Genomic DNA, 18043 nt, shown 5'->3' on the forward strand with positions numbered 1-18043 from the left:
ATTCAAAATAAATGTTTCACATGATATGTTCCCAATCATTTGTGATCCCAAATTTTGGCCTCCACACATGATTGTTCACGAGTTCAAGCCAAAAAAGCGTAACCAGCCTGTCACCCTTCCAGTCCCTTCAATACAGGGTACCATTTCTGCCCCAAAAAACTAACTTCCTCTTCTGACCAAGTCTCTATTCATTATCAGAATGTCAGAGGTCTCATTTCAAAACTCAAAAATCTTTTCATTGCCAGCACTTCCTTCGATTCGGATATAATCGCATTTTCAGAAACATGGTTAAATTCAACCATATCTGATTTTGTGGTTTTTTCGAATAATTTTATTTTGCATAGAAATGATCGGCTGACTCGAGGTGGTGGGGTATTAATTGCCGTTAAAGCCACTCTCCAGTCAGAACTTTTCTGTTTTAGTACGTAAGTATATATATATATATACTTTAACTTGATTCTTTTTTTTTTATTGAGATCTTTAGTCTACGATTTTTACTTTCTGTATACATCTCTATATAGTGAAAAAGTTGTTTATGAAATGTATAGCCTTGCGCTTTGCAGCACATAGACATTAGGAAGGCCATATGCCTTGCAAAATTTCATCAAGATTGGCCTTTAAACACCAAGGTTAATCAAGAACGCATTTCTCGTATGGCGGGGCTTGAGGCATGTGCGTTGTTCGTCTGCGTTTCCAAGTATAAACGGAAGGAAGCTTTAATTTGTATATACCCTGGTAGCCTGGCACTGGGCTGAGGGGTCAAAATGGAAGCCCAAAAGAAAAGCTGATAAATAGAGATTTGCGTTGTAAGAAGGAATTTCTTATAGAATAATACTTGTTAAAAAAATAGGCAAGCCGAGTAAAAATTTCAAAAACAATTTATTATAATTGCCAGAGGAAAAAACATGACAAATCTAAATAGGGATAGATGGAGCGAATAAATGAGTTCGGAAAGACCTAAACGACACATTAAAAGAATAACAAGTAAGAGGTTCCAGTCGGGAGCTCCCGACTAGGAGATACCCTGAACCCTCTTCTTCCGACAGGCGATAGGCATAAAATGAAAAATACTTGATATATGTATGCTAATCTAGAAGCTACATGTCAATTTTGGTGATTTAAGCTCTTATTATTTACCAAAATTGTTCAAAAAACAGGATTTTATACATCGATTTTTATCGATTACTTGGAAACGGGGCAAGTTATCGAATATCGGAAAATATCGGCCAAAATTTCAAGTCTCTAGCTTTTATAGGTTCTGAGATCCTTGCGTTCATACATACGGACAGACGGACAGACAGACAGACATGGCTAGATCGACTCGGCTATTGATGCTGATCAAGAATATATATACTTTATGGGGTCGAAGATGCATCCTTCTGCCTATTACATACATTTGCACAAATACATTATACCCTTTTTACCAATTTTTAATGGGTTTAGGGTATAAAAAACAAACAATTGTCAGAAGCCGGGACAGGTCGCTAAAATGAATATATTTATACTTATATTAAGTGCAATCATTCGAAATAATGAAAAAAGAAGCCCTTTCGGTAATTGACGCCTTCTTTTTGGTATATGGATAGAATGGAGCTGGCTAAATACAAAGTACTTGTAACTAATGAAACGCAATTATCTAAAAATCGAGGCTTTAATTTATAAGTTGAACCCAAATACGCAACTCTGGCCTGGTATTTTTCTGGTGTGGTGTGGTCTGTCGTCAAATCGAATCGAATCGATTAAAATAAATATATGCGCGTGAACTTATGTGCATATACATACATACATATGTATATATAAAATTGAAAGCTAGCATGCCTGCCTGAAGCTCATTTGTTTTAATTTGAGAACCCGATTTATATAAAACAAAACTTTATTTGCCGATTAGCAAGTATTTATATAAAAAAAATCAACAACAACAAAAATTCTACATGTCAGCAAATAGTGCACAGTCCATAAAGTTTCAGGCAAGATTTGAATCTCTAAGAAAATATTAAACTAAAAAATATTTGAAAATTATGTTCCTTGTTAACTGAAGATTATTGGAAATACATGATTTGAATCTCTAAGAAAATACTAAAATGAAGTAAAAAATATTTGAAAATTATATTCCTTGTTAACTGAAGATTACAAAATATGAGCACACATAAGGCTTAAGATTGGAAATACATGATTTGAATTTTTAGGAAAATATTAAAATTAAGTAAAAAATATTTAAAAATTTTAGCATGGATATTCTTTGTTAACGGAAGATTACAAAATATTTGTGGAAGTCGCCGTTTATCTTTCCATTTTACTTAAAAGGCTTAAGATTGGAAATACATGATTTGAATCTCTAAAAAAATATTAAAATTAGGTAAAAAATATTTGAAAATTTAAGCATGGATATTCTTTGTTAACTGAAACAACAAAATATTGGCACATATGTGGAAGTCGCAAGGCAAGGCTTAAGGTTGGAAACTTTGGACAGTTCGATGTGACGCAACTGTTTTTGCTTCGCTTGTATTTGCATCGCATCAGCTGGCTTGGGGTTGAACTATTAAGCCCCTGACGTATGCAAGCACCTACATATTTAACTCACCTTTAAGTAACCGTGAAAAGCCTTACGGCTTACGGCTTACGGCTTATCAGCTGCAGCCTGCATCTCCAAGGTCAACTGGTCGTATGCGTGATTGCAATCAAATATGCAAAAATATATACATATACATATATACATTTGATAGCCGAAAAAAAAACATTGACTACATTGAGCATAACACATATAGATACTCTCTTTGCCATTTGGCGCGTGACACACAATTCGGTTTAGAGTAAATTTCCGTACGCCGAGTTTAGGTGTCAGCGCCAGCCTGACTAACCAATCGCAACGTTATCAGTTATCACCCAAAAGCTGCGGCTGCGGCTGTGGCTGGACTGCGGCTGCGGCAGCGGCAGCGGCACGCGGCGCTCTAGCGCTAATCACATTGTTCTCATGTGCCAGCAACACCGAGTGGACGTGTGTCGCTGGATTTTCTCCGGCCCATTTGGTGGTTATCGCCGCCCAATCAAGGTCAAGGCTTGTCTAAAGCGATCCTCGTCTGCTGTTGTTGCCCAGCGCAATCAGCGTCGCCAGCCTCGATCGGAGGTATTCGAATGAAGCACGCGTCTTTCTTTCGTTTCATTTCATTTCAGTTTGTTTTCGTTTCTATTATACCTTCAAAATAGGCGAAAAGGGTATATTAAATTGTATTTCAAATGTATCCGTATGATCCGTCCTGTTTGCCGCTTTGATTTCTAAAAATATTCTCGTATATCTGACGTAAAAATCTTCTTTTCCCCTTCTTTGTCATGGTAGCTCTAAGGTATCTCCTAGTCGGATACTTCTTAAAAATGTAAAAATGATCCGTTTTGTTTGTCGCTTTGATTTCTAAAAATATTCTCGTATATCTGACGTGAAATCTTCTTTTTCCCTACTTTGTCATGGTAACTCTAAGGTATCTCCTAGTCGGATACTTCTTTAAAATGTAAAAATTATCGGATGTAAAATCTTTTTTTTTCCTTGTTTATCATGGTAGCTCAAGGGTATCGCCTAGTCGGATACTTTTAGCTCACAAGTTGTCGTTGCTACTGTTCCCATGCCAGACCTAACATATTTGATACGATACCTGTGCACCGAGCTTGCAGCAGGTACTTTATAATGTTATGTACTATTTTTCACGAAATTTTGCATTTTTATTTAGCTTTTAGTATATACGCGGATATCGCGTGGTACAGCAAAATTGAAGAGTACATTCGGAACACATATATATTTGATATATACTATATGTGAATGAAATGTTATTATTTTATTTATATGTCATCCAAATGGGAGTGGACCGCAAAAGTAACTTGTTTTATTCAAATATTATTTGAGTAACAAGAGAGGATTATGAGAAGTAAAAGTGTATACGACAACCTATATACCCACACAAACTGAAAGATACGATCAAGCAGCCTTGACTTCAAATAAATATTTATCGATAGAAGCAATTAAACTTGCATGGCATAAGACATAGACAGACGGAAAGGCAAACGAGCTTGTCTAGAAAGACTCAGCTCGTTGTCTTTGTCAAGAATACATATACCTTAAGGGATCGCAGATGTTTCTAATCATATACAATAGTCGAAACCATATAAAGCAATCCCAATTGTATATTGCCTTGCAAAAAGGTTCACAACAGCGATTTTATTAGGGCAAGAGAATGTTCAGTAGATAGCACATAAATCCAGACTCTTTCCCTAAGAATATAAGTTAATCTCAGGATCTATATAAAACACGCCTATATCAAGTTAATTTCCAAGCCTGAATAACTTGCCTGCCCGCTTTAAAAACAATTAAGATTCTCAATTTTAAAATTAAGTAATTAAATTAAAACTCAGATTAAGAAAACTTCACAACTTCATTATTCAAGAAATAATTTCCCATGGTCACCCAGAGCCGCAGCATAAATAGCGCAGCTTTTGTATTTATACCCATTGAAAATGCGTGAAAAGGGTATAATGGTTTTGTGCACATGCATGTAACAAGCAGAAAGAAGGATATCCGACCCCATAAAGTATTTTTTAGATTTTATAGGTTTCCCTAAGTATGTAAGTTGATCTCAGGAGCTATATAAGACACGCATAGATAAAGTTAATTACCAACCCAATAAAATCGATGATAAAAACAATTAGGATTCGCATTTATTAAATTAAGTAATACAATTAATTATAGATTCTCAATTTTTAAATTAATTAATTAAATAAATTATAGATTCTAAATTTTTTAATTGAATTATTTATATAAACTTCACATATCGGATATCGGACAAATATATACAGTAAATATTCAAGAAATAATTTCCCCATGGTGTACCAGAGAGCCGCAGCATAAGTAGCGCAGCTTTTGTATTTATACCCATTGAAAATGCGTGAAAAGGGAATAATGGTTTTGTACTCATGCATGTAACAAGCAGAAAGAAGGATATCCGACCCCAAAAAGTATATTTTAGATTTTATAGGTTTCCCTTAGTATGTAAGTTGATCTCAGGAGCTATATAAGACACGCATAGATCAAATCGATGGCAAAAACAATTAAGATTCTCAATTTTTAAATTAATTATATACCTATATTAAAAAAAACTCAGATTAAGAAAACTTTAAATTTTGGATATCGGACAATATACAGTAAGTATTCAAAAAATAATGTCCCATAAATAGCGCAGCTTTTGTATTTATACCCATTGAAAATGCGTGAAAAGGGTATAATGGTTTTGTGCACATGCATGTAACAAGCAGAAGGTAGGATCTCCATAAAGTATATTTGATTTTTTGTAAAACTTGGGAATCTTTTTAGAACACATGTTGCCAGCTTTCCGAGTAACCCTTGACAATTATTTTATTATCCGTAGGTATACACAACGACGTAAATTTTCAAACATTTGTAAATACTATTGTGCAAAATAATAATAAGTATATTTTATTATTACGTGTTTTTAAATTTTAAATGGAAATTAATACTACATCCTTATTGCCCTACGTGCTGGATCTGCTGAGTCGTCAGCCCGATTTATGTGAGTATCTGCTGGCCAGGACACTGGAAAAAGTTTGTCAATTATTCGGGGAAATTTTCGAGCTTGAAAAGGGAAATATTTCCTTTGTACTGAAATTAGATAAAGGAAGGAGCATATGGCAATCTTTAAATACCTATCAGTAATTAATCGGAATCTTTCAAACACATAACTTAAAAGCTTAATTTAGGATGAATCTTCAAATTTATGAATCGGTATTAAGCCAAGTATGTTAGTAAATATCGAAATTATTTTCCAGGCACATCGATAGATGCGTTGTGCGAACAGATACAGGATGTGGTAATGGACGATATTATTAGTCCCTTTGGCAATCTCAAGCGAGCTGTCGAGTTCTCGGTGGAGCTTGGCATGAATCTCGGCCTGCTCCTGTTGAGCGATAAGCGCGTCCGCATGCCCTTCAACTTCCGCACCAGGAACGACAACAAGCCGGCACAGGCAGCAAAGGCCAAAGATCTATTGTCGCCGGACCAGGGCAGACATGTCATCAAACGCCTGGCCAAAACTGTAAGTATATATAATATAATAAAAGATATATGTATGTATGTATGTCTTACCTGTACTCTCCCCCAGCTAAAGGACTCGCGAAGTGCCCTGAGTAAGCCAAAGAGCACCGTCAAGGCTCGAGCAAAAGGTCATCCAACAACCGGGTTCAAATGTAAGCGTGGATGCCCGAATGCCAGCAAAAAGCGTCGATCAACCAAAAAGCAGGGCATGCGTTTGCGTAAAAGTGCCGGACGCAATCCCACGGATCGTCACACGGCCGGAACTCGCAGTCGCCGTTATTAAAGTTGAAAATTTAGTCTGAACGTCGTTTGGGTATTGTTATATATTTAAATGGGCAACTGGCAACTGGCAATTGGGTCAATACACACTTGGACTAATTAACAGGGCATGGGCATGGGCACGGGCACGGGCACGGGCACATCAGGCACACGTACCTACGCACCTGTCCACCTGTCCTGGTTCCTGGTGTGCGTCGCAATTTTTGTTTGAATCGAAATTTAGCATAATGCATTATTCAGTAGATCACGATCGCTGTGCGCAGCCATTGTAAAAATACATACAGCTTGGCTGGGGGAAGGGAAGGCAAGGGAAGGGAAGGGATATGGCTTGGTATTAAGTATGGATATAGGCGATTATTTATGCGGCATTAGAATTCTTAGAACAGACAGACAGCAAGGCACGATAAAAAGAATGCGCGGAGTGCGCGTCGCGTTCAGTGTGTCTTCGGATCAGGTCGGAGCGATAGCAAACCCGTGATTAACAGGATAATTAGTGACAGTCACAGATAACATCCTACAGCGCACAGACACTCGAACAAGTTCTTTAAGGATTCACGGTGCATTATTAAAAACGAAAAAGTGAAAATTCATAAGTGCAAGACAAAGTTAACACACACCTGTGCTGGAATTAAATCTTATTCGTGAGTGTCAAGAGCAAAAGGTCGACCCCTTTTTGCTTAGCCTTTTATTACTCTGGTGAATCTATCTATCTAGTGTACATATTCCATACCGATGCAACAGATTTACTTTACTAAAGTGAATTCCATGCGATTGTACTTTGAATTCAATTTGATCTTGTCGCATATTTGACACTTTTCCAGCCATTGAAAATGGGATTAAAATGTATATTATGGTTTTGTGCAAAAGTGTTACATATATATGGTACATGTACATATATGATATGTATAGGGTATATGGCAGCAACATAAACCAGTGATCGAAGCGAATGTGCCCGACTAGGAATACCTTGTACCCAGCCATTCGAACTTAAGTATATGCATATCCAACCTAGACACAGTCTCTATGAGGAGAAACCATTTACAGCCTGTTCAATTTTAATCAAATATACAACTTTGGAATTGAGATTGATCCGTTGTTGAAAGGATATTGAATTTAATATACCTAGTTTGGCCAAGGAATGCTAATAATCCATTGACCTTTACCATATTAGCTCCATGATATTGTGCGATATTGTGGTCCGATATTAATAAGACTTATATAGTATTTAAAGAGCCCAATGAAAATAAAAGTCGAGTTCGGTCAAAATAGCTTGGAAACCAAAAGAGTTGCCCATTCAAGAACCTACATTTCGATCGATCATCCCTATGGCAGCTATATTATATAGTATATAGATATATATATATAGTGTATAGCTTTAGCACAAAACTAAAATGCACTCTACAAGGATATAAAATGGCATAGGCCAATGGAATCAGGGTCCTGATCAATAGTGTATATGTTTTATGGTTTGAAGACTAGTGTACATGTTTTACGTTTAACATTTAATACTTTTTCTACCAAGGTTTTGTGTATACCTATTTCAAGCAAAAGGTGTCTTTTGACACCTTAGCTAATAAGAGAGTTCAAGTTTTTAAAATTATTCTCTTTTTATTTATTATTTTCGAGGATTACGAGGATTTAGTGGTAATAAGTATAACAATCAATTGATGAATTAGCAAAAAGAAAATTTAGAAAGAATTATTCAACTCAAAAAATAATTTCAAGTTAAATGTTGAGCACGTGTGGAAATTGTGTTAATATATATTACAAAACTTTGTGAAAGATTCAGCACAAAATAATTTTTTTTTAATATTAAATTGAGCATTTCTAGACTATATATGACCATTGATTAATTTTATTTTTGTCAGCTGGAACAATGTTAAAAATGAATATAAAAAAAGATTTACTTTTTTTTTGGCTGTTTTGACTGCGAATTTGAATACATCAGATAATTAAAAGGTTTACTTACGTCTAATATTTTGCTAGATATTAGTTCTTCAAATAGTTTATTCATCGGCTTCATTTTATAAAATTAAGTAAATTACTTTTTGGCAACAGGCTCTTCAGAATAGGTTAAACCTGCCTTCAAACTGTTTCAAATTTTATTTTGACCATGATTGTATCTTCAATCTCAGCAATATTAATCAAGTTGGTACAATTGATAAATCTCAAATGGAATTGATAAGTACTTTTATTAACACTTTACGGAAAATCCATTCCACTTGGTGGAAAATGTATATTATTTTTCGGCGGAACGGCTTCAAACTTGTTTTAAGGGGCCATACGAATTAAATTTAATTTAATTTAATTTAATTTAATTTAATAAGCGGAAAACATTTCAATGCAAGCCCTTTGGCAAATATCTGGCAAAATACAAGACTCCTTGGTGAAAAATGCGGGCCTTCGATTTTTTGGGGAAAGTTTTAGGTTTCGTCTGTTCGGCTGTAAGTTCATTTTCGAAGCCGTACAGAAGAACTTATTAAGAACATGTCAAGCTTCAAAAATATACTTTTGTATGAGGAGTTCCACGGGGGAAACTTCATATTTCAAATTTGAAGAAAACACCTAGGATCGGCTAATGCTAGTCCAAATTTGTAATAGGAATATACATGACCTGGAAAAAAGGTATTTCGTTGCCATGTACACTAAGCTATAGTCAACATTTATGTCGGCTATATATATTAATATCTTTAAGGATAATTAATTAATAAAATATTTGAAACCAAACCATACACAGATTAAACCCGATCCAATCTGACACTGAACCAAATATACAAAATGGGTAGTAAGAAAAAGGAGGAACTATTGAAGACACAAAACAATGATGCTGCCGGCGACGAGGGTGAAATAGTCATCTCCGGACTATCGGGCAAATTTCCGGAGAGCAGCAACATAGAAGAGTTCAAGCATAACTTACTCAATGGTATTGATATGGTTACAGACGATCCGAGACGCTGGGAGGCAGGTAGGTTTTACATAAATCAATAAATATATATGTCCATATATACATGTATATATATATATGTCCATATATATGATGCTCTCTTTACTTACGGCAGGCATATACGGCCTACCAGAGCGCATGGCCAAAATGCGGGACGAGGATTTGGAAAAATTTGATGACAAATTTTTTAGCGTGCACCAGAAGCAGGCGGAACTCATGGATCCCTGTATGCGGATGCTACTGGAGCTGACACACGAAGCGATCATTGATGCTGGCATCAATCCATCCGACCTGCGCGGCAGTCGCACCGGCGTCTACATAGGCCTATCCTTTGTGGAGACGGAGCACGAGATACCCAACATGGAGCCGAGCAGCATTAATGGCTACTGCCTGACAGGCTGTGCCCGGGCCATGTTCGCCAACCGCATATCCTACACCTTCGACTTCAAAGGACCGAGCTTCATAGTCGACACCGCCTGCTCCAGCTCCCTTGTGGCCCTGTCGCACGCCTATACGGACATGCGGTCGGGCCGCTGTGATTACGCTCTGGTCGCCGGCGTCAATCTCATCCTGAAGCCTATTTTCGCATTGCAGTTCCTGCGCCTGGGCATCGTTAGCCAGGATGGCTCCTGCAAGACATTCGATGCGGGCGCCAATGGATATGCCCGTGCCGACACCTGTGCCGTCGTGTTTCTGCAGCGCCGGGCGCAGGCGAAGCGCTTGTATGCATCGATTCTGAATGTGCGCACCAATACGGATGGCTTCAAGGAGCAGGGCGTCACCTTTCCGGACGGTCGAATGCAGCAGCAGCTGCTGCAGGAGACCTACAGCGAGATTGGCCTCAGCCCCGATAAGGTGGTCTACGTCGAGGCGCACGGCAGTGGAACGCCCGTGGGCGACGACCAGGAGGCAAATATGCTGGGCAACTTTTTCTGTCACCCTGCCCGGCCGAGTCCTCTGCTAATTGGATCCGTCAAATCGAATATGGGCCACGCAGAGCCAGCATCGGGGGTAAGTGCGCTGGCCAAGGTAATCATTGCCATGGAGGAAGGCATAATACCCAGAAATTTGCACTATCATACGCCTAACCCCGCTGTGCCAGCTCTGGTTGAGGGTCGACTCAAAGTGATGGATCGCAACCTGCCCTGGCAGGGCGGCATTGTCGGCCTCAATTCGTTTGGGTTCGGCGGCGCCAATGCCCATGTTATTCTCAAATCACACGAAAAGAAAAAGATGGCCAGCACAAAGCCCAAGGACACCGCATTTAAACTTGTCATCTGCTCCGGACGCACCGAGCAAGCGGTGCATCAGCTCTTGGAAGCGGCCACAAAGCATCGCAACGACGATGAGTTCTTGGCGCTGATGAACGACATCCATTTAAAGCCCATTCCACTGCATCCCTATCGTGGCTTTTCTCTGCTGGGCTCTGCGGGCACAGTCAAACAGGAGATCTGCATCTATGAGGAGGAAAAGCGACCCATTTGGTTTGTCTACGCTGGCATGGGCAGCCAATGGGCCAGCATGGCTAAGGATCTAATGCAAATCGAGGTTTTCAACAAGTCCATTCAATATTGTGCCGAGGTAAGTCAAATAACAAACAGAGTACTCTTCATTTGCATCAAAAGCCGTGTCCATCTAGCCAAAGACAATATAAACACTAAGATACATTTGAATGCGAAGCAAAATTTCTAGCCTGGCTTCTCATCTGGCTTTTCCCACTTCACACGACATGCCAGCTGGCGACTGGCTGTTCGCTCTCCAAAAGCCAGACGAACAAATGCCGAAGTCGCGGCTTATTGATGCTGACACGAAGTAAGTCGCCAGCCTGCCTTCAGCAAAGCTGGTCGACGGTGCTCAGCGTCGATTCGTTCGGCCCTCATAGAGCCGAAGCCGAAGAGTCCATTCTATTTTTAGCTTTTTCGCTCTTTCAGTTGAGAGAGCGCAATGATACTGATTTCAATTTTGTTCTCAATTTTCAAAAAATCAAGCTGCATAGTAGCATTTTGTTGTATGGCGTTACTCTTCTTAGAGTTTATATTGTCTTTGATCTAGCCAGGTCTATATTTCCGTTTAAGTAAATATGTTACGTAGTTACGTACAAGGATGCCCTACCCTATACAAAATGTTAAATAGTTATTCTTAATCAGGACGACGAGCTGAGTCGCTTTAGCCATGCCCGTATATTTTATAGCATAAATAATGCTTGAGACTAGAGGCTAAACAGAAAAGAGGAATATTTCTCGCCAACAATCAACTTATGAAGAAAGCTAACACATATATGCATATATAAAAGATTATAATATAATAATGATTAATTTACTGAGTCATTAATGCAAATTTGTCTCTCTCTCCAATTATTCGATCATGCAGGTACTTACTCAAATGGACTTTGACCTGATTGAAGTGCTCACTCACTCGACAGAGAGCACATTCGACAATATGCTAAACTCCTTCGTGTCGATCGCTGCCGTGCAGGTGGCCCTGACGGATCTGCTCAAGACGCTGGACATTAAGGCGGATGGCATTATTGGACACTCGGCGGGCGAGCTGGGCGCAGCCTATATGGATGGCTGCCTGACGGCCGAGCAGACTGTCCTGGCCGCTTATTGGCGCGGTAAAAGCGTCCTGGAGACTCCGGGTCTGCCCCAGGGCAAAATGGCAGCCGTGGGCCTGAGCTGGGATGAAATTGGCAGCCACTTGCCGCCGGACTGTTACGCCGTATGCCACAACAGCGACAACAATTGCACAGTCTCCGGTCCTATGACAACCATGGACGCGACCATTCAAAAACTGCATGCGGCGGGCGTATTTGTGCGGGCCGTCGAATCCGGCGGCTACGCTTTTCACAGTAGATATATCGCGGATGCGGCACCGATGCTGCGCAAAAACCTGGAGCGACTGATCACCGATCCCAAGCTGCGCACCAATCGTTGGCTGAGCACCAGCGTACCGGAGCGCGACTGGCAAACGCCCGCGTGCCGCATGGCCTCAGCGACATATTTCATCAACAATCTGATTTCGCCGGTGCTTTTCCATGAAGCTATTTGCCATATACCCAAGAACGCACTAGTTGTGGAAATTGCGCCCCACGGACTCTTCCGATCGATCCTGCGCTCGTTGGGACCAAAAATCAGCTACGTGAGCCTCATGCAACGGGGTCATCCAAACAACTCGGAGTTCCTGTTGAGTCAGATTGGCCAGCTCTATGTAGCTGGCGGTCAGCCACAGCTGACGGGGATGTCTCTTTCAAAGACAATTAGCTATCCAGTCTCTCGGGGCACGCCCATGCTGAGCTCGCTAATTGGCTGGGATCACACACAGAAATGGAGCTACCCAAAGTTTCAGGGCGGCCGACAGACAAGCCAGCTCTCCATTGAACTGGATCTGAGTAAGGACGAGTACGCCTTCTTGGCCGGACACAAGATTGATGGTCGCATACTCTATCCGGCTACGGGTTACTTGACACTCGCCTGGATAATGCTGGCACAACAGAAGGGTTGCGACTTCCAACGGACGCCTGTGGTCTTTGAAGACGTCGTTTTTCACCGGGCCACGATTCTCGGCCTGGACGTCGGCTCAGGGGTCAGGCTGGCAGTTAACTACTTCCAAGGTAGCGGCACCTTTGAGATCTGTGAAGGCAGCACTCTAGTAGCATCGGGAAAAATTAAGCTCGTCGCCAGCGGCCAGGAGCTACAGCTAAACCTGCCCGGATTGCCGGGCAGCGCTGGCGTGGCCAAGCTTTGCACCAAGGATGTCTACAAGGAGATGCGCTTGCGGGGCTATGACTATGGCGGCATCTTTCAGGGTATTGTCGACGTTGACAATTCGGGAGTTATGGGCCGCCTTCTGTGGGCCGACAATTGGATCAGCTTCATGGACACCATGCTGCAGTTCCGCATACTCAGCAACAACCTGCGCGAGCTTTACGTGCCAACCGGAATTGAGCGCGTCGTAATCGATCCGGTTAGGCACTTGGAGCTGGCCAAACAGCAACAGCAAAAGCTGCCCGTGTATTTCCATCGCAACATTTCGGTTGTCAAGTGCGGCGGTGTCGAGGTCCACAAGATAAAGACCGCACAGACGCAGCGTCGCTCCGGCGGCCAGAGTCCGCCCATTCTGGAGCGCTATAGCTTCACGCCTCACGTGCAGCACTTGGATCCACGTGGGGATCAGCTGCGTGCCAAGCACATTGCCTTCACCGTGGCCATGCAGCTAATCATCGAAAACAGTGGAGGAGCAGTCAAAATCAAGGGAGTCGAGCTGGCTGGCACACGCACGGAAGGTCTTAACGCCGTCAAACTTCTGGAGCTAATTGAGCGCGAGCCCATTTTAGTGGGCGATGTGGCAGTAGCCACAAACAGCAGCAATAACGAGTCAGCTCTTAACGCATTGTTGCACGACTCGGGAGTTCGGGTAATTGTTGCGGATCCTGCGAAAGCGGCTGTGGAATGCCAGTGTGACTTTTTACATGCCGTTGATTTACTCTCGACCGACTGCACACTAAGAGATCTGCAAGTCCAACACTGCATCGATACCCTTAAGCCGGAGAGTGGCTTTCTACTACTGGAAGAAAGTCTAAGTGCTTACAGAGCCACGGGACAGGCTCTGTTGCAGCGCCTAAATCTGTTGCCGGTTATGGAGCAGGTCTACGACAGTGATCGCACGTTGATCCTAGCTAGAAAGTCAACCGATAAGGACTTCTCTTCGTCGCCGGTTGTCCGCATATCCAATAATCACTTTAAGTGGGTCACGGATCTTAAAACCGCGCTGTTGAAGTCGCAATCGGACGGTAGTAACGTTTACTTGGTTGCACAAGGAGAGCCACGTACCGGTGCTTTAGGTTTTATAAACTGCCTGAAACGTGAGCAGATCGCCTACAGAATTCGACTCTATTTGCTGCAAGACCCTGAACTGCCCGTATTCTCCCTAACGGGCACGTCCTTTGCCGACCAAATTGCCAAAGACTTGTCCGTTAATGTCTACCGGAATGGAAATTGGGGCAGCTTTCGACATTTACCCTTAAACACACATCAACCGCTGCTAACTGTGGAGCAAGCCTATGTCAATACACTGATCAAGGGAGATCTTTCCTCGCTAAAATGGATCGAGAGCCCCCGGAACACAAATGTAGACCTCAACAAATGGGAACCCTGCACAGTCTACTTTGCTCCTCTAAACTTTCGTGACGTGATGTTGGCATCGGGAAAACTTGGTCAAGATGCGTTGCCAGCTGATTTGGCTCACCAGGATTGCGTTTTGGGCCTAGAGTTTGCCGGACGTGACTCGAATGGTCGCCGTATCATGGCCATGGTGCCAGCCAAGTCATTGGCCACCAACTGTTTGGCCAACAAAAATCTTCTCTGGGATATACCCGACAATTGGACTATGGAAGAAGCCTCTACGGTGCCCTGTGTTTATGCCACCGTCTACTACGCCTTGGTTGTGCGTGGACAAATGCGAAAGGGTGAGCGGATCCTTATCCATGCCGGCTCCGGCGGCGTGGGTCAAGCTGCCATTTCTGTGGCCCTACACCATGGACTGACGGTCTTCACTACGGTGGGCAGCAAAGAGAAACGTGAATTTTTACTGAAGCGTTTCCCCAAGCTGCAGTCACGTAACATTGGCAATTCACGTGACACATCGTTTGAGCAAATGATTTTAAGTGAAACCAATGGAGAGGGCGTCGAACTAGTCCTTAACTCACTGTCTGAGGAGAAGCTACAGGCATCCATCCGATGCCTCGGTCTCAACGGACGCTTTCTGGAAATTGGCAAATTCGATTTAAGCAATAACAATCCTCTAGGCATGTCGGTATTTTTAAAAAATACATCCTTCCACGGGATTCTGCTGGACAGTGTCATGGAAGGTGAGGAGGAAATGCAGAAGCATGTGGTGTCGCTCGTCTCGGAGGGCATTAGCAACGGTGCCGTATTGCCACTGCCCACCACTGTCTACACCGACCAGGAGATCGAGAAGGCCTTTCGGTTCATGGCCTCGGGCAAACACATTGGCAAGGTGGTCATTAAGGTGCGCAACGAAGAGCAACAATCGGCGCTGCCCAAGCCGCGTCTAACCAATGCCATTCCCCGTACATACATGCACCCGGAGAAAAGCTATATCATCGTCGGCGGCTTGGGCGGCTTCGGTCTGGAGCTGGCCAACTGGCTGGCGACGCGTGGGGCACGATACATTGTCTTGAATTCACATTCAGGCCTAAAAACTGGATACCAAAGCCTGATGATCCGTCGATTGCACGAGCGTGGAGTCCAGGTAATCGTCGATATAAATGACGTCACGTCTGCCATAGGCTGCATAAAGATGCTGGAGAGTAGCAACAATTTGGCATTGGTCGGCGGCATATTTAACCTGGCTGCAATACTAAAGGACGCGATTTTCGAAGAACAAACTGTCAAAAACTTCGAGCTGGTCACAGCGCCCAAAATCCTAACCACAATGCATCTGGACCAATGCTCGCGCCGAATGTGCCCAGCTCTGGAACACTTTATTTGCTTTTCAAGTTTGGCTTCCGGACGTGGGAACCCAGGTCAGACCAACTACGGTCTGGCAAACTCTGCCATGGAACGGATCTGCGAACTACGCCAGGCCGAGGGCTATCCCGGCATCGCAATACAGTGGGGTGCCATCGGTGACACGGGCCTCATCATCGAGCACATGGGCAACAATGACACTGTCATTGGAGGAACTCTGCCCCAGCGCATGAGCAGCTGCCTGCAGACCTTGGATATCTTCATGCAGCAGCCCCACCCCGTGCTGGCGTCCATGGTGCTGGCCGAGAAACGCAAGCCGGAGCAGTCGAGTCGCCAGAGCCTTATCTCCACCATAGCCAATATAATGGGCCTGCGCGATGTTAACTCGATTCAGGATAAGACAACACTTTTCGACCTGGGCATGGACTCGCTGATGAGCACGGAGATCAAGCAGACACTGGAGAGGAATTTCGATCTAGTCCTGTCGGCTCAGGAAATTCGCCAGCTAACCTTTAGTGCACTTAAGAACATCGATACCCGAGAACCACAGGTGACTGCCTCGAGTGCCGATTCAGTTATAGAACCGATGTCGGTGAACGGTGCCAATAATATGGGCCGGACGGCAATTGCTCAAACCGATGAAACTCGCAAGGTATTCGCCAAGGAAGTATTACCTCAGGACGTACTCGTGCGCCTGCATTCCAAAGCGACAATCACCTGCAAAGAGCCTGCCGCGTTTTTCCTAGCGCCCATCGAAGGATTCACCATAGCCGTGGAAGCACTTGCCGCCTCACTCACCTGCCCAGCCTACGGTCTGCAGTGCACCGAGCAAGTGCCTCTGGACTCAATTGAAGCTTGCGCCGCCTACTATTTGCACCAAATCCAAAAGCTTCAGCCGCGCGGCCCCTACAACATTGTCGGATACTCATACGGTTGCCTTCTGGCACATGCGATCGGCGTGGCGCTGGAACAGCGTCGATTTAGCGTTAAAGTCATTATGCTCGACGGAGCTCCCACCATGGCCAGCGGCTATGTGCAGGAGGCCAAAAAGCAGACAGATGATCTAAACCGCCAGCAATCCATGACGCTGGCCTACTTTGGTGCCTTGCTGGCAGACGTGGACTACAACCAGGTGGGTGACACATTGTCATGCTCCCTCCATTGCAAATATCCGTCTAATACCTGACTTTTGCAGCTGCTACGAATTCTCGAAGGTGTAAAGACGTGGAATCTGAAGTTAAACAAACTCGCGGATACCTTAGCTTCGCACACTCAACAAACCAAGGATGTGGTAAGTCACCTACACACAAAATATTTAAAATATTGCTGGTAATTTGTTTATGCAAAAAATAACGAAAATTGACGGGCAAATCCGTGGTATACCCGCTATTATCCCTTATAGACATAGGTAAAAATGTCTCGCCCCCCGTAACTTTGTCAAAACTCAACCAATTTTCACGACGTTTGGGTCTTTCTTCATGGTTTGGCCTCTGGTCAATTTTACATATAAATCTGGCAACATTATTCTTGGTCGAAATTTATGCAAAAACGGTACCCTCAAATATCCTATACGGACATAAGTCGAAATTTTCCACACTATAAGGTTTGGCTTTTTGTTCCAGTTTGGTTTGCTTGGATATGCCTCTCTCTCTCTCTCTCTCTCTCTCTCTCTCAGTCCCTTTCTTTTTACACATATTTTCGATTGATGGGTAAAAACTTTAATGTTCTTTGTTGTCAAATATATTCACAGATCAAGAAAGCTGCCTGCATGTTTCAGCAAAAGCTTCTTCTATCAGAGAGCTACAAGGGAGCAAAGCAGCTCAACAGCGATGTGGTCCTCATAAAGTCAGCCGAGCACAATGCGATTATGACTCAGGATGACTACGGTCTCAGAGAGGTAATGAGATAATAAGATAATTTAATACAAGCAAAAATATGTTACTTAACCAACTCTGTAGATTTGCAGCGCTCAGATCGATATGCATGTAGTAGCAGGCACGCATAGGACATTTCTCAAGGAGGCCCAAACGTTAAAAATCATGGAACGTGTTTTACATAAACACACATGTTAGTTGCGTCATTTATTTTTTAATAATAATTTTACTGTTTAATGCAAAGAAAATATATTATTTTTATTTAATTTTGTATAGGCGTGTTTAACAATTCAATTTTGTATTAGCTTTTCTTTATTTCTTCGATGACCTACATATGTACATGCATAAATGTTAACATTGTTCTGAT

General features: G+C 42.6%; 2 protein-coding genes across 2 annotated transcripts; both read left to right on the top strand.

The window, feature by feature from the left end:
* Positions 1-5410: 5410 nt before the first annotated feature.
* On the top strand, positions 5411-6394 carry LOC135428923 (uncharacterized). Its single transcript, XM_064683052.1, has 3 exons — positions 5411-5570; positions 5827-6092; positions 6159-6394. The coding sequence occupies exons 1-3, from the start codon at positions 5504-5506 to the stop codon at positions 6372-6374; spliced, it is 549 nt and encodes a 182-aa protein (XP_064539122.1). The 5' UTR covers positions 5411-5503; the 3' UTR covers positions 6375-6394.
* A 412-nt stretch (positions 6395-6806) lies between these two features.
* On the top strand, positions 6807-17942 carry FASN2 (Fatty acid synthase 2). The gene is made up of 7 exons (XM_064683051.1): positions 6807-7011; positions 9108-9335; positions 9430-10895; positions 11685-16934; positions 16998-17093; positions 17553-17699; positions 17761-17942. The coding sequence occupies exons 2-7, from the start codon at positions 9149-9151 to the stop codon at positions 17872-17874; spliced, it is 7260 nt and encodes a 2419-aa protein (XP_064539121.1). The 5' UTR covers positions 6807-7011; positions 9108-9148; the 3' UTR covers positions 17875-17942.
* Positions 17943-18043: the final 101 nt, after the last annotated feature.

This window comes from Drosophila montana, unplaced genomic scaffold (assembly GCF_035044405.1).
Source record: "Drosophila montana isolate Dmon_TW-CO22-7 unplaced genomic scaffold, ASM3504440v1 contig_2581_1, whole genome shotgun sequence".
Classification (NCBI taxonomy): Eukaryota; Metazoa; Arthropoda; class Insecta; order Diptera; family Drosophilidae; genus Drosophila; species Drosophila montana.

What these genes read in the sequence shown, in the direction of transcription:
- LOC135428923 (XM_064683052.1), top strand. Translation starts at nt 5,504, where the DNA reads ATGGAAATTAATACTACATCCTTATTGCCCTACGTGCTGGATCTGCTG. An exon ending in GAGTCGTCAGCCCGATTTAT is followed by an intron (nt 5,571 to 5,826) that starts GTGAGTATCTGC and finishes ATTATTTTCCAG; the next exon opens with GCACATCGATAGATGCGTTG. An exon ending in TCAAACGCCTGGCCAAAACT is followed by an intron (nt 6,093 to 6,158) that starts GTAAGTATATAT and finishes ACTCTCCCCCAG; the next exon opens with CTAAAGGACTCGCGAAGTGC.
- FASN2 (XM_064683051.1), top strand. Translation starts at nt 9,149, where the DNA reads ATGGGTAGTAAGAAAAAGGAGGAACTATTGAAGACACAAAACAATGAT. An exon ending in CCATTCAATATTGTGCCGAG is followed by an intron (nt 10,896 to 11,684) that starts GTAAGTCAAATA and finishes TCGATCATGCAG; the next exon opens with GTACTTACTCAAATGGACTT. An exon ending in CAGACGTGGACTACAACCAG is followed by an intron (nt 16,935 to 16,997) that starts GTGGGTGACACA and finishes TGACTTTTGCAG; the next exon opens with CTGCTACGAATTCTCGAAGG.